This window comes from Seriola aureovittata, chromosome 24, assembly GCF_021018895.1.
Source record: "Seriola aureovittata isolate HTS-2021-v1 ecotype China chromosome 24, ASM2101889v1, whole genome shotgun sequence".
NCBI classification, from domain to species: Eukaryota; Metazoa; Chordata; class Actinopteri; order Carangiformes; family Carangidae; genus Seriola; species Seriola aureovittata.
Genome location: NC_079387.1, coordinates 4608182 through 4624694, shown reverse-complemented (window position 1 = coordinate 4624694; position 16513 = coordinate 4608182). Strand labels below are relative to the sequence as shown.

Here is a 16513-nt window from a genome sequence, read left to right as displayed (position 1 = left end):
TTTTAAATCATTTCAATGTGCTTCCCAGGCGTCTTTGGCCCAGAGGCTGTGCAGTGGCGCCGAGCGGGGCTCCGTTAACCAGCTGTCCCTCTACACTTCACCATCCTTACCCAACATCACCCTGGGGCTGCCCGCCACTGCCACGGCCACCGCTGCTTCCAATGTAAGGAGGAAACTGTTGTCAAGCTTTAAGTGTTGTCTGTGACAATTTATTCAGAAATAGCCTCATATTCACTCTCTCTTTTCTTGCCAGGTGACCTCGGCCCAGCAGGATGGAGGCCTTCAGCCGGCCCTCTCCCTCAGCCCCCCCTTCCTTTCTGGTGGCCACCTGTCGCCTTACCTGACTGAGGCAGGGGCCGGAACAGGCGGACATGGCGCGCACAGTCCGCTGCTCCAGCACATGGTGCTCATGGAGCAGAGCCCGGCACAGAGCCCCCTGGTGACAGGTGAGAGAAGTAAAGTTTCACTGAAGTTAGCAGTGATTAATGGTGACAAAGGTGTCTCTATTAGTAGACAGCAAATCAAATGTAACAGTGACTAAAAGTAAAATTATTCATTTTGCTCCTGACATTTTCTGGCGACACGCACATAAAGAAAGCCATCAGCATTCTCACAGAGATGTGTGTCCGTGGTACACTATGTGCCTCACACTGACAGACGTCCATTCATTAGCTCAAACTAATGAGCTCCTTTCATATGACAGCGTATGCTTGAGAGAGTGTGACATGGCAGCATTGTGCGCCCTTTCCCATCGGCTCATTCACTGGCTACAACATTGCTGCTATTTTCAGCAGGACATTAGCAGTGAATGGGCAGTGACGCAAATACAGACGCATGTATGTGTGCGTATGTGTGTGTGTGTGTGTGTCCGCACACAAAAACGTACAGACAAGGACATGTGCATGCCCACGCACAGGCCGGGAGCAGAGAGTGAATTTTTAAAACCCAGATGCAATAAATTACTTCTCAGTCCAGATAAGAGAAAGTCATGTTTTTAGCCATCAATGAAAGCCTCTCCATATCCAGTTACCACAAAGTTCTAGTTCCTACTTTTCTAACTATTTCTATCTCCACTGTGCCATGTGGTTGCTGTGCATCAGCAGGCTTTTCGGAGGCAGTTTGAAAACACTCTGGTAATCATTTTCTCTGGTGTTTGCACAGTAATCAAGCTTCTCAGATCATTTCCCGGGCTGGACTCGGGTCTGTTTTTCTACTTTTGTCATCCGGATGGTGCAGTGCAAACGCACTTTTCACTTCTTCTGGCTCGTATCATCACAATAGAAGAATCGCAGTATGGCAGCACAGATGGTAGCTTTTATTTGGTTCACAAATACATCTGCTAACTAATCTTAGGTCCAACACCCATAAGAGTGAAATTAGGAATCCATGTGTTGATGTGTGTGCATCATATATTTATCTTATATTTTAGGAATTTAGCTTGAAGGTCTTACTCAGGTGTCCTGCATTTTAAACCCCCCTTCATTCAGACATGAGCAACACGAACCTTTCCTCTCTTCTTCTGACTTTTAATCTGGAAAAAACATGGCGGCTGTTCTGGAAAAGCTGTCATATTTCCCCTAAACTAGCCACCAAAATAGACCCTGTAGTCACACAACCATGAATCACTATGACACCTAGTCTAAATAGTCGTTCTTAAGGTTCTGGAGCTTGGAGACACATCATCATTCAAACACTTGCCATAGTTCACCATAGCTTTTCCTAAACAGCTTGAAGAGCTAAAGTGGCACTGTTGAGCCTGACTGTACCTCATGCAAATATAACTAAGCTTGCAAGGAAGGAAGGAAGGGAAGTTGTTAGATGGTCATTGGGTATTATGGGGATCAGACCCTTAACATAGCAGATCTAGTAAAAGATGTCTTCTTTAGAGGGAAAGCATGATTCTATAAGAAAAAGCAGGAAATGGAAAATTAATTCTTAAATGAATGAAAACATATTATAAATCCCAAGCTTCAACCCAAGAACAACACACCATGTCACTGTAAAGTACAAAGTAGAGCCTGATAATACAGTTAGGAATATGAATGTCTTTGTGTCTTAACTGAACAAACAACATAAAGCAAACCTGTCAGACTGTAACAATGCACTGTTCTTGTTTTCTTGGGAACTGAGGTCTTGCCCAGACAAATATCTCCTCTGTGGTTTTGGGTTTCACCTCCTCTTGTTCGTGTCCCAGGTGTAAGCGGCCTTTCCATGTCGTCAGCAGCATCCATGGCCAAGCTGCAGCGGCAGCACCGGCCCCTGGGGAGGACCCAGTCGGCCCCGTTGCCCCAGGGGAGCGCCGCCCAGGCTCATGCCCAGGCCCTGGCCCTGCAGCAGCTGGTGGTCCAGCAGCAGCACCAGCAGTTCCTGGAGAAGCACAAGCAGCAGTTCCAGCAGCAGCAGCTCCACCTCAACAAGGTGAGGAGTGGAGGCAATGCGTTTCGTCAGGTTTTTTTTATGCTCGTTTTCCATCTTTTCCATCCTTTCGTCCACACTCTTAAATTTGAACCTTTAATTATGATTTCCATTGTTTTCTTAACTCCCCAGCTTCTGTTGGTTGTTCATCAAGTTCTCCATGGTATTGTCATTATTGTTATATGATATATTATGAGCTGTTGGATAGAAGAGGCCACAGATCTGAACTTCAAATAAACTGGTAATTAATTAGGCCTATAAGCCACAGCGGGGCCTGAACAGGAGCTGTAGTGTAGTTGTTTGTGTAGGCGGCAGCCAGTAACACAGCCAGTAATGTGTTGTAGCTGTGTATGTGTGTGAAGTCCTTGGTTTTATTCAGCCCTTTTCTTTCTGTCTCTGCTCGTCCTGTAGTATTTTTGTTTGCGAGTAGGCGGAGGCAGGTATGGGTTAACATGTATAGCACTGTGTGTGTGTGTATGTGTGTGTGTGTGTGTGTGTGTGTGTGTGTGTGTGTGTGTGTGTGTGTGTGTGTGTGTGTGTGTGTGTGTGTGTGTGTAAGAGAATGTTTGCATCCATGTCTCTGTGTGACTGTGGCTGAGACAGTTGCCACGGGCTGTGAGGTAACTGCGCGCTGCCATGGCAACAGAGCGGAAGCCTTTGCCTAATATGGTCAGGGAGGAAGTGAGCAGCCGCTGCTCTGGATGGCTTTACCTATTCGAGCAGAGTACTCGCTGGAGGAGAGGTGGGTGGATGAAACAAGGGATTTCCTCTCCTCCTCCTCCGCCTCCCCCGCTCTCTCTCTCTCTCTCACTCACTCACTCCCTCCATATGTTTCAGAGCTCTCGAGTGGCAGCTTTTCACACAAACATCTCTATAACAGCCTCTGGCTCGACAAGGATGGATTCTGCAGGAGTTTTGTCTAAAATGAAAATGTCCTCATCAAGCTTTGTTTTATTCTTTAGAGTTAATCAGAATACAAGGGTGAACAGTTTAATAATGCAGTTAGTGGAGAAACCAGTAGTCCATTATTTGATTACTTGATTGACAACAGTTCTGATCTGTTAAGATTTTCTACTTTTCCCTGTTTGCAGGCCTCTGATACCAAAACATAGTCACACTGATCCAATAGTTCTCTTCGCTAACTTTAGCTTAGTTTAGCACAGCATAAAAACCAGAACTGGAGAAACAGCTAGCCTCGCTCTGCCCAAAGGTAACATACATTCTGTTTGTTTAACCCGTTTTACAGGGGGGTTATATGGCAGGTTATTTCTTGGCTGTGTGCTGTGACTGTTACACAAAACTTCTTAACTACATCTCGAGGCATGTGTGCATATTTTGATTATATTGTACGAAGCAGTTTATGAGATTGCATTGTTACAGAGTTTGTCAAATTTGGCGGAATTACAGCATCACAGTCGATACCAATCTAACAGATCAGTTTTGTACATCCCTAAATCCAATACAGACAGTGTTCACTCATAGTTGCAGCCTTAAATGTGACCAATTCAAAGATCGGTACCTCTTTTTGATTATAGATTAACCGCCTCAGTCATTTTTCCTCCACACACCCCAAAAGTGTACTCGTTGCAGAGTTTTCTGACTGTTGGTCAGACAAAAAAAGCAATTTGAAGATGTTTTGGGTTCTAATAAATTGTTAAGGGCATTTTTTTCATTATTTCCTGACATTTTATTGACCAGTTGATTGATCACATAATCAAGAATCAATAGCTTGAAGCTCTACACATCTTTTTTTCTTCTTTTCCGATGGATCAACAGAAACCCACTGCTTTTGTGATTGGTGAGCAAATGAATGAATATCAGTTTGAACCAGATGAAGAAGAGGTTTGAGGGAAATTAGAGCAAAGGGGGGGTGGGGGGAGGGGAGGGGTTCGAGGGAGGCGGTAAAAAATGAGGGGGGAGTCTGTTACAACAGTAGAGCAGAAGGGGGGGGGGGGGGGCTGAATGAGAGCTGGTAAATGCTCTGACGTCAATGCTGTGTCCCCTGGCACAGAGCCAAGGGACCCAGAGGCTCGTAGCTCTGGGAAACACACACACACACACACACACACACACACACACACACACACAAACGCATGCATGCACGCACATACATGTACACCCCCTCCTACACACACCTGTAGATATAGCCCACTCCTGAGACTTCCAGCAAACACTTGTTCTCTTCGTCTCTGCACCATAAACACTCACAAGCAAGCAGGCGAGCGCTCTGCAGCCTTGAATGGCACTTTGAATTGTTCATGTCAGTGACAGTGAATGAATAGACAATTGAATCACTGCTCGGCTAACAACAGGCCCCAGAATGAGTCGGTGAAAAGTGGCACAATGGGGAGTGTGGAATGTCTCTGTTCGACGAGACACATTTTGCCCTGGAGTACAGTCGGCAGAGCGGCCACTCATATTCAATTAAAACGGATAGGTTTGAAATGAGCAAGACACCAATCTGACTGAGTAATCCAAATTAAGCTTGTTAAAAGAAGAATGCTCCAGAGAAAGGAGTTATCTGCCAGGAATTTGATTCAGAGAAGAGCATGCTTGTTTGTCTGAATGTAGCCTCACACATCGGAGGGGATTTGTCACATCCTGCTTTTTGATTGTGTAATAAATTTCACATCACCCTCTTCTCTCCTTCCTGGGTCTTGTAGATGATGGCCAAACCCAGTGAGTCACCTGTTGGGCGTCAGCACCAGAGCCACCCCGAGGAGACGGAGGAGGAGCTCAGAGAGCACCAGGACGGGGGAACTCTGCCGCCGGGGGTCACCATCAAGCAGGAGCCCCTCGACCCGCAGGAGCTGCAGGAGGAGGCCATGCAGCAGCACAGGGAGCGGGAGAGGCAGGCAGAGCAGGAGCTGCTTTTCAGACAGGTAGAGGATGGGGAGTGGGTAAAGAAAAACATCTGCTCTGGTTTACAGCTGTAAAACAATGTAGACTGAGAAATCAATATGATGTTTCAGTGGATTTATTCCATCTCTGCTTGACACTTCTGTATCGCAGGTGTTCTGAGAAAGTCCTGGAGAGGTGAAAACTCCAAAAAATCACACACAGAAATGTAATTTGGGCTGTGAAAATGTTGCTCTGTGTCCCATTGCAGCCATGTGATTAAATGAAGAGGGAAACTGCAAAACTGCAGCGTTTGTTTTGGCTGCCATCTTTTGGCCAAATGTTGCACTTGCAGTATGAAATAAGTCAAAGTTTTTTTCCTCCCTTTAGTCCTCTAATATATTTACATTTTAAGTGTTTCACAAAATGACCTGAGCATTCCAACTGGAACCTTCATCTTCTTTATTTGTGTGTGTCTGTGTGTTTGTGTGTGTGTGCATGCATGTTTTTGTGTGTGTGTGCGTGTGTGAGCAGCAGGCTTTGTTGTTGGAGCAGCAGCGGATTCACCAGCTGAGAAACTATCAGGCCTCCATGGAGGCTGCCGGCTTGTCGATCTCCTTCCCGGGACACCGCCCCCTGTCCAGGGCCCAGTCGTCTCCGGCCTCGGCTTCCTCTTTCCCAATCAGCGTCCCGGCCCCTGATCCTCCCGTCAAACCTCGATTCACCACAGGTCAGCATCACCATACTCCATCACTGAGGTTTTCCTAATGTCTGCGTACCTGTGGATGTTTTTGCTCATGGTTGTATCCTTTTTAAATCATAAATCGTAGTCTAGCTGCCAGTAGTATTTATCGCCACGATAGTAGCCCCCCTATGGTTTGCCTCAGGCATTTATTTGAGAAATTGTTGGCTCCAGTTTCCATCCAAAAAGCTGATGAATTGGCCAGGAAATGGTTTAATGGTTCTGGTTTCCATCTAAAAGCAATAATAATGACTAGATGACTAAATCTCGACCGAACCTTTTTTTTCTCTCCCACTCTTTACTCCTCTCAGACATGAAAATACTAAAGAGATTTAAGGACGAAATCACTCCTACCAGCAGCAGATATTTGTACTGATAATTGTTATCACATGAAGCTGGTTAATATTTTGACAGTTACTGCATGTGTCCACTCCGTTCCAAACTCCATAGAAAAATTTAGAGGAAAAAAAGTGGCATGAGAAGGAGAAGATCAGGCTGTAGAATGTAATATCAGCCGTGCAGAGATGATTGACCTCCTGCTTCTGCTTTTCAAAGTAAACGATCATTGAGACACATGCCATCTGTAAAGTGCTCCAAAAAAGATGGATTTTCACAGTTGTAAATTGCATTATTTAGGCACCAATACTTCACTTTTAAACACGACTAATATGTTTCATAATCTGATGAGAAAAACAAAATGGTCAGCGTGACTTAAAAGTAAAAGAGTACATGATATGAAATATGTTTGTGTGTGTGTGTGTTTCCTCAGGTCTGGTGTATGACTCTTTAATGCAGAAGCACCAGTGTATGTGTGGAAACACCAACAGCCACCCGGAGCACGCAGGACGGATTCAGAGCATTTGGTCGCGGCTGCAGGAGACTGGACTCAGAGCGCAGTGTGAGGTACGTTAAGACTGGAAATATCTCCACACTGAACATCAAGCAAAGTAGTAAACTGCATATGAGAGTTGTATCCCTCTGTGTGTGTGTGTGTGTGTGTGTGTGTGTAGTGTATCCGTGGGAGGAAGGCCACTCTGGAAGAGCTGCAGACGGTTCACTCTGAAGCCCACGTCCTACTGTATGGAACCAACCCTCTCCGACAGAAACTTGATTGTAAGCTCACACACACACACACACACACACACACACACACACACACACACACACACACACTACATCAACAGTCCTCACAATTTCATTTGTATTCAATAAGTAATTTAATGTTCATATCCTGATCACCAGGTTCAATCACTCCCATGTTTGTACGGCTACCGTGCGGAGGAGTGGGGGTAAGTACAGCTGTAGATTTTTGCAGCGTGATATAAAACTGACACACATGTTATAACGATGCCTCTCCCTCATACAGAAAAGCCATTGTTTGACAGAGAGAATATGGGTTCATATGTGTTGCACCTCTCAAACACGGAGGCAGCTCATAATGCTTTCCAGAAGGGATGCATAATACATTAGAACATTTCCAAAACACACATTCAATTGAAGTGGAATTAAATGAATTAAAATGAAAAGAAATGGAAAGAGAAAAAAATGCATTAATTACAGTGCAGTAATTAGTTTTAATTTGATAAAGAAAACAAAAGTGCACAAGCAGAAAATATAGCAATATTAATAAATTACTAATTCACTTGAAATGTATTAACATTAGGAGGAGGGGAAAGTAATAACGTGTGTGTTGATAGGTAAATCTGCACCTTTCTCAGTTAGTTTAAAGCAACTCTTAACTTCCTTCCTTGTCTTTCCAGATGAGTGAGAAACTGTGTTTTGTGTTTGCAGGTGGACAGCGACACCATTTGGAACGAGGTCCACTCCTCCAGCGCGGCTCGTCTCGCTGTCGGCTCCGTGGTGGAGCTTGTTTTCAAAGTGGCTACCGGAGAGCTGAAGGTAACCGCGGTCACACTCGTCTGGCTGTTATCTCAATCTACAGTGTCAAGATAAAAGCCTAGGCTCCTTTATCATTTTAAACCTCTCATAGACTTTGTATTGTTATCTGAAGTTTAATGCTACAGTGGTGCTTCGGCTCTAACAGCTGTGCTCCTCTTGCTATAATAGCTTTAGTCTTGGTCTTTACCTTAAGTCTGCTTTAAGTCTCCCATTCAGAAGCAGCATTTCTAAACATTGCAGTCACTCCTCTTTGTGTTTGGCTAAATAACAGTGTTTTTAGCAGTGGTTCACCACTACTTAGTAAATGCAGAGGAAACACTGAATGGTGATCAGTGCTTGTCTGTCTTTCCAGAACGGTTTCGCTGTGGTCCGCCCTCCTGGACACCACGCGGAGGAGAGCACTCCCATGTAAGGCCACAACCGTCACCACACTCAGTTGGAGACACTTAATCTATGCATATACAAATACCAGCGTCTGGAATAGAAATTACATAAACCATTGAGTTTATTTGCACATAAAGTACTGAGTGCCTTTATTCTGCCAGCTGTTTCAAGGACTGCTCTATTTATTTTTCATATCCCTCTCACAACGTGTTTCAAAGTGCACTATAAAAACATGAAAATGGAGCAGGGAAGTGCTTTGGCACAGCTCAGTTTCATAACAAACAGGACGACTCAGCCTTCCCTCCTTCTGCTGCTGTTTCAGGGGTTTCTGCTACTTTAACTCTGTTGCCATCGCAGCCAAACTGCTGCAGCAGAGACTCAGCGTCAACAAGATCCTCATCGTGGACTGGGTCAGTCGCTTGAATCACCACATCTCTGTAGTGTGTGAGGAGCAGTGAGATTTTATTTGAATCTCATCTGCTTTTAAAAAGCATTGAAAGGCTCTTAATTATATCATGTGTGCACTATCAACCTTCAGGATGTTCACCATGGCAACGGCACCCAGCAAGCGTTTTACGATGACCCCAATGTCCTTTACCTGTCCATTCATCGCTACGATGACGGCAACTTCTTCCCTGGAAGCGGGGCACCTGACGAGGTGTGTGTGTGTGTGTGTGTGTGTGTGTGTGTGTGTGTGTGTGTGTGTGTGTGTGTGTGTGTGTGTGTGTGTGTGTGTGTGTGTGTGTGTGTTTATCACAGCAACTGTCATCAGACCTGAACAACACATTGTCTTAACATGTAGCATATTAAAATTTAAAAAAACTTGCATAACAATATTGGTGAAGTCGTGATGTTACATGCAATGACAATAGCTTTACAGCATGATCATTTTCATAAGATGAACCCGTTGATTAGTGTTAATTAATCTACTAATTGATGAGTCTATTAAATGTCAGAAAATAGTCTGAAATCCAAACCTATTTATTTTACACTGATTAAGATAAAGAGAAAACCAGATGGTCGCCACATTTCAGAAGCAAAAGCCAAATGCATTAAACAACAGTTCGTTTTCCACAGGTATTTGAAATGTATTGGAGTGGTATTGAAAAAACAAACCATCTATGTTTAGCTCAAGGCAAACTGAACAGCTAGCAACCAGTAGACATGTACATATGAATATCACAACTGTGTTTCTCTCTGCAGGTGGGCAGTGGTCCTGGAGTCGGGTTCAACGTCAATGTTGCCTTCACCGGAGGCCTTGACCCCCCCATGGGAGATGCAGAGTACCTGGCTGCCTTCAGGTACCAGATACACTCTGGCCAAATCACACACAGACGAGCCAGTTCTGCTTCAGTTGACAAGTCTGAGAGAGTTTTCCAGCTCTAGTCCTACTTACACTTCCAGTGATTTTATACATCACCTTGGTTGTTATGCCAACATCAGAGTCATTGTGTATATGTGGAAAAACAAGTTTTAAAAGGTTTTCAAAACTGAAAAAAGGTGTATGTATATGAATAATGATGAGAGGAAGTAGCCAAGATGAATCCCCCTCTTAGTGAAATCTTTTCTGGGTCATAAAATAGATAATAATCCCATTTTTATTCTGTTGGGAGTATCTTCTCCATTCACATTGAAATATTGGCCGTTACAGTGTATAATCTTTATTCTCCACCCTCCTGCTCTCAGGTCAGTGGTGATGCCCATAGCCAATGAGTTTGCTCCGGACATTGTGCTAGTCTCCTCAGGCTTCGATGCAGTGGAGGGACACCCCCCACCGCTGGGTGGCTACACGCTAACGTCCAAATGTGAGTGTGAGATTATCTGTGTCTTTCTTATCTCGTGCTCCAGCAGTTGACAAACTGCTAAAATGTAAATTAAATTCAACTGCTGTCACATTGCACAGACTCATTTACATACATTCACCACCTTCCTGTAACCTTTCTCCAGGTTTTGGATATCTGACCAGGCAGCTGATGACCCTCGCTGGAGGCCGGGTGGTCCTGGCTCTGGAGGGGGGTCACGACCTCACCGCCATCTGTGACGCCTCCGAGGCCTGCGTGGCCGCCCTGCTCGGCCAGGAGGTAAGAAGGTCACTTTGCCAACGCACAAGATCTGAATCCTAATTAATCCTCATTATGCTAAATCAAAGGGTTGAAGCTGGAAATGAAATGAACGGGACAAAGCAGAGCGTTGGATTCTGGGTGTTAGCCAGGCATCTCGTGTTAAAATCAGGCCCACAAACCCACATGAAGTCATTTTAATAAGTAGATATTTCATTTATTTTAATCTCATGTTAATCTGCTGCGTTGGAAACGGAATGAAAATAAAAATACATTTTAGAAAAACTGCAAAAATATTATATCGTGGTGAGGACAAAGCTGCTCAGATCCCACTAATTCCATGCAAATGTATCATTACTCCAGCTGTGGTTCTCCTACTTCTTCCAGATGTGCGATGATATACAGAGACAGTGGTGGAATTAGTAGAGGAAGATTTTTTAAAATCACAAAGGAATCTTTTGTGACTCATTAGGCAAACAAATCAAGTCAGGCAACAAGCTGGCAGTGGAAAGAACCGATGTTACATGGTGCAGAATTTCCAGGTCGACTCCTTGTGGAACGTATCAGAAGTGCAGCCTGTTAACATGCTTGTGTTTACATTCTCTTGTGTGTGTTTTTGTTCTGTGCAGCTGGACCCGCTGCCAAAGGCCGTCCTCGAGCAGAGGCCCAACCCCAACGCTGTGCGCTCTCTGGAGAAAGTTTTAGAGACTCACAGTGAGTTCTGCCTCAGTAACATGACAATGATAAACACACACACACACACACACACACACACACACACACACACACACAATTGTCTATTTTTTACAGGTTACTGATATTTTGAGGCAATAGCGGCAATAGTCAGAAGTCACAAATTGTTAATATTAAAATAAATCATACAAAAACAAAGAGCAAATCTACTGTATGTTTATGGGAGATTTTTTTACTTGCTTCACTTTAAAATAGGAAATGGTTCTTTTTTTTGCTTTTTGTAAATAATTGAACACACCTTGGGCTAACCTCATTTATCTGAAGATTTTACCTTCAAGCACAGACATCTTTCACCCTGCTCCACTGTCTGGTTCAGTCATTCCCTCTGTTTCTTTTCTCTTTTCATCTTCTCACCACTGCTCCATCCTCTCAGGTAAGTACTGGCGCTCTGTGCACCGCTACTCGCCGCGGCTGGGGTTTTCCCTGCTGGAGGCCAAAAGAGGAGACTCGGAGGAGGCTGAGGCCGTCAGCGCCATGGCCTCTCTGTCTGTGGCCAACACCAACACCATGGATCAGAGGTAAAGGATGCAAGATCACCATAGCAGGGAGAGACAGAGAGAATGAGTAAAGTTGGAAAAACATTATTTATTAATACTGTAGGTATGGTTGAAGTCAAGTGTATGGCAGTCATTCATCCAGATTACTCAGTGGCGATTCTTGAGTCTGGTGGGGCAAAAAATGCCAAGGGACCCCATTAATCACCATTAACTCTAAGAGTTCTTGTTTAAAAAAAAAAAAAAAAAAAGATTATAAAGAACAAGAACAATAAAAACCAAATAAATAACTAAATAACTTCCATGTTGTCACATTGTAAATAACCCACATTATAAGCCCAGTGTTCATCAACAGATAAAGCCCCTTTAGGGAGGTTTCCCACTGAGATGTCATTGCAAATCATCCATTGGTTGTTTAAGGGGGAGGGAGCCGCATTTTGACACTTTGCTGTGGAGTTAAGTTTGTCAGCCCTCAGGGGACCCTTAACAGCCTGGGGCCCAGAAGCGGGTGCCTGCCTTGCCTGTTCACAAACTGCGCCTCTGGGTTTACTATATATTTAGGAAGTAAACAGACGCATCACAACAAATCAAGCTCAAACAAAAAAGTAGCTAAGCTGAGGTTTTCACATTTAGTAACTGAGAAGATGAAAATAAAATGTTCACCCTGGAAACCTCAAAATTAAAAAATGTAATATAATTTATTCATGTTAACCAGTTAACCAAAAGGGCTTTTTTTCATCTGTGGATCATTATATTTTAAAAAGTTCTTGAAACCATTTCTAAGCATGCAGAACAATAAAAACAACAGAATATTAATTCCATAAAAAAAGCATACAGGTCAAAGCCAGCCACTAACACAGATGCCCATAGTACATGATCATTCAAATGAGGAAATGAGGAATGATTAAAGGATTCATGGGTGAATGACCTGTGAGTTCAGTCGAAGTGAAGCCAATTGCTTCTGTAATTTAGAGTTTTGTACCTACAGCTACATTAAGAGATGTCCCTCTCAAAAAGTGTGTGAGAGGTGAAGAAGAGAGAATATTTCTGAGTTAGTGTACATGGTCGACAAACAGAAATCGGGTTGTGAGTCCTAAGTCCATGAAGGTCAGGAGGTTATCTGCATGTAAAGTATAGCTGCAGTGCAAGATGCCAATTTACAGGTGGTTTGGTAGGAGGTGTTTTGGCAGGCCCGAGGTTTCCTATCTGTTCATATGTCTTGTTTATTTTCTCGCCAGGCCGGAAGAAGAGCCAATGGAGGAGGAGGAACCACTGTAACGGCGGGAAACGAGGGTGTCACACTGTTACTATTGACCTCTCCGGAGAACGCCTCTTTGAGCTGCGAAGAGTCACGACTGATCCCTTCATTTAGTCCCCCTAACCCCACTCACCACGTCAGTCACCTTGATTGGCGGCCCCTCAGCCAAAATGAGGGAGAGGGGGTGGGCTCAGCCTCAGAGTAGGGAGCCAATCAGGAGACAGAGGACTGAATTGGGAAAAAAAACATATTAAACATAACAGCGCTGCTTTGGCGGCACTCGCTCAGAGACACTCATTTTTTTCTGTCAGTCTTCGCACCCCCATGTTAGCGCACAGCGGCTAACTGAGTGACCAAGGCAGCGGGCGGGTGTATTTGCAGCGGGAGCGAGATCAGGTCTCACCTTAGAAAGGTGTGATAACACCTCTGCAGAAACATACGGTGCTTTACACAGCTGCCCTCTGACCACACACAGTATGGACACCAGGGACAGCAGACGTCCCGAGCTGTCGAACGCAGCTCGGGGATTTTCTTTTCTCTTTTCTCAACTATTTTTCCCGACAAAATAAGGGCATCGCGGCAACTGAGATAATATTTTACAAGATGCATTCACTGTGGACTTTGGTCGGCCGAAGTTTGAGTAGGCTCTTACAAAGATTTGATGGTGAGACTGTCACCTTGCTGGACCAGCCTGTCGTTGAGGGTTGACGAGTGAGAGGAGTGCCTTGGGAGGGTCCGCTGGATTTCAGGATTGTTCAGGAAAAGATTGCCTTAAGTTAAAAGATTTTTCTCGCTGAGGAAGCGGTGTGAGGGCGGGAGACGGAGAGTTTCAAGTCCTTTCGGGGACGAGAACGACAAAAATAAAGCAAACAATCTTTCAGCATGTTTACTTGGATCGTGATGAAGACAACATTTATGTCTCTCACAGCCTCTCTTGAAGAGTTACTTTACTTTTGGATGGATCTATTTTTCTGTAAAAAAAAAAGAAAAAAAAAAGTAAACGCTTTGTAAAGGTAGTTGCCAGCTTCAGTAGAAAAAGGTGCAAACATGGAGACCTTCAAACAAGGAAATTAGATTGAACACTGTCAAAAAGGTTTAGCCTTTAATGTAGCTTCCCTTTAACCGAAATCATTGCTTTGTAAAACACATAAAGCATGCGTTTGAGCAGAGAGACCGGACATTTCTGCAAGATTTTTGAATGTTATCCAAAAGAGAAAGCCAAGCAAGAAAAGCCAAAGCATGAGTTTGCATATACAGTAGTACTTTCACTCCACTTAGCTGGCAAGTCGACAAACATTTCTCGTATTGGCCCTTTTCAGATAAGGCTCCCAGTACCCAGTTCAATGTTTACTAATTTAATCCTTCACAGATCAAGTGAGCATTTCTTTACCTGTGCTGATCGACCTCCCATGCTTTGCCGGTTGGCAACTACCTTGGTTACTGGTGTGAGCTAAACATTAGTCATGTATATTGAATTGAATATATTTTGAGAGGCAGTAATGGAGTATTGCCTGTTTGTATCTACATGTATGATTTCCACATCAAGTTGTCGATTTACAATATCAAAAATGTGTTTGGTAAGCGTGTCCACTTTTTATTTTTTATTGTACAAGATTATTTTTCTAACTTTTTTCATCCATAGATTTTGTTCTGTGTTTTTATCCGTTTTCTGGATAGTTATAGGGCTGCCATTCACATAATTAGTACTATTGTCACATCTTGTTCAGAAACTTTCTTTCTTTCTTTCTTTCTTGTATTTATCAAAAATAAGGAGCAACACTTCCCTCCTTTCTTCCTTTCTTTCTACGGCTCTCTAAGCCCTTCTGCATTTTCATCACTTGTGTATTTATAACATGTACTGTTTATAGGAGATTTGTATATGGAAAATTTATAAATGTACTCTAACTAATGACAGCTATGATATTGTGAGCGAAAAGCAGTATGGTGTATGATATTACTCCATGAACTTAAAAAAAGCAGCATATTTAACTCGTCATCAACTGCACTGTTGCCCTTAACTGAACCGTGGTCATTATATGGCACTGCAATTGACTTTTTAACAACCTTCAGAGTAAGACATTTGATCACTTTGTTGCCTAATCGATACATTTTTCCTCTTGTGCATGGGCGATATGCACTTAACCTTTCGACTGTGACAACATCACACATCCCAAGGAAAAAAAAAAGAGGTTTAGAGGCCGTTTTATGTAGCTAAGTTTTCCTCGGCGGGAAAAGAAAAGACGGAGACACGGATGTCAAGAAAAGCGGAATTGTAACCAGTTTTGGATGGAAAACATTAACCGATAATTTTAACAATTTCTCTCTGAGCATGCGTTGCACTGTCACGTTCGACTGTCCATAACATCAGTTTCTTCCTCTTCCCTTTTCCTGCTTGAATCCAACCAACCTGACACTACTAGTAGAAATTACATTCAAATAATAACCCCAATTTGTCAATTGCTTTGTTAAACACCTGATTAAAGACGACTATCATGATTATTTTAAGTTGATATCATTTTATAAACTTGTAAAATTTGAGATTAAGTTGATATTTTTTCATGTTCTAACAAAACATTCCACTTGTTACTTGTTTAATTTGGCCTAACATTTTTTTTATTTAAGATGAATTTGAGGTTTTTTGTAGAAACTTTAATACTACTTTTTCTTTTTTGCTGTCTGCTCGCGCCAACTTTAACTCTTTGCATGGTTTGTGAGTCAGCATGCCTGCTTGTCTATGTAATAAAAATGTATTTGCACAATAGAAGAAGAACACTGGAGGACTTAAAAAGCAAAACCTCCCAAAGCAACTCCCCCAAGAGCACCAGGCGGGACGGTTTTCTTCCTCTCTGGTGTTCAAACAATTCAAAAGACTTTTGTCCAAATGACTCCACTGAGAAACATTTGATATTGTTCTTATTGAATATCGTTTCCAATAAGTGATTTTAACAAGATTCAGCACTTAACAACATGTATGGACTGTGTTTAAGAGAAATGTGCTCTGCCAAACCTCTGCTACATTCACACCTTAAAAAAGACTCTCCCAAAGAATGTTCCTCTTTCAAAAGGTTTTTTAAACGGGCACTATTAACGGTAGAGAAATGACGGATATCAGTTGAGAGAAGGTTTGGAAAAAAAGGGCATCGTCGTTTGATTGTCACACCCACCTCGGCCAGTTCTCTATATATATAACCACTGTGGCTCAAGAGCAATTCTTGGTTTACATGTAAATGGATTAAAAAGTTATTTTTTGTTTGTTGTTTGTCTCTATTGATGAAAAATGTTATCTTTCTTTGGGACCTACGCTTTGGACATTTCATCTCTGACATCATCTATAAAATATATTTCTGAAAAATATAAGCATCTGTGGTTGTATTGGGTTTTTTTTGCATGAAATTAATGTACATAAAAGCTGTTCAGGTTAAAAAAGGTCAAGATTGGGGAACTTTTGGTGCCATTTCAGGAATTTTCATATCAATAACGAGTCAGATTATTAGATGACAGAAGGCCTGAAGAAGCTTTTCTGTAGTGTCCCCGTTTGGCGTCTTTCTGCTTTTATCAACTCAGCGAAATGATTACTCAAAGTCCATGTTAGCACAGTCCAAGTGTAAATAATCAATAGCACTGGTTGTAGTGGAATTCCTGAAATGTATTTTAAAAAGACCAGACAGCT

General features: G+C 42.9%; 1 protein-coding gene across 10 annotated transcripts in view; it reads left to right on the top strand.

The window, feature by feature from the left end:
• LOC130165120 (histone deacetylase 4-like) overlaps window positions 1-16200 on the top strand; it is a 55631-nt gene extending 39431 nt beyond the window's left edge. For 7 of the 10 annotated variants that reach the window (XM_056370056.1, XM_056370055.1, XM_056370057.1 and 4 more), the window contains 18 exons: window positions 29-163; window positions 254-446; window positions 2195-2418; window positions 5079-5297; window positions 5788-5983; window positions 6765-6898; window positions 7006-7108; window positions 7238-7284; window positions 7787-7894; window positions 8247-8302; window positions 8601-8688; window positions 8817-8936; window positions 9482-9579; window positions 9965-10083; window positions 10226-10359; window positions 10968-11052; window positions 11465-11609; window positions 12824-16200. In XM_056370056.1, the coding sequence (XP_056226031.1) occupies window positions 29-163; window positions 254-446; window positions 2195-2418; window positions 5079-5297; window positions 5788-5983; window positions 6765-6898; window positions 7006-7108; window positions 7238-7284; window positions 7787-7894; window positions 8247-8302; window positions 8601-8688; window positions 8817-8936; window positions 9482-9579; window positions 9965-10083; window positions 10226-10359; window positions 10968-11052; window positions 11465-11609; window positions 12824-12863 (2244 nt within the window). In that variant the 3' untranslated portion in view covers window positions 12864-16200. Of the gene's footprint in view, window positions 1-28; window positions 164-253; window positions 447-2194; window positions 2419-5078; window positions 5298-5787; window positions 5984-6764; window positions 6899-7005; window positions 7109-7237; window positions 7285-7786; window positions 7895-8246; window positions 8303-8600; window positions 8689-8816; window positions 8937-9481; window positions 9580-9964; window positions 10084-10225; window positions 10360-10967; window positions 11053-11464; window positions 11610-12823 lie in introns of those variants that run through there. The other 3 variants (XM_056370062.1, XM_056370061.1, XR_008826718.1) reach the window with 3 other exon arrangements.
• Window positions 16201-16513: the final 313 nt, after the last annotated feature.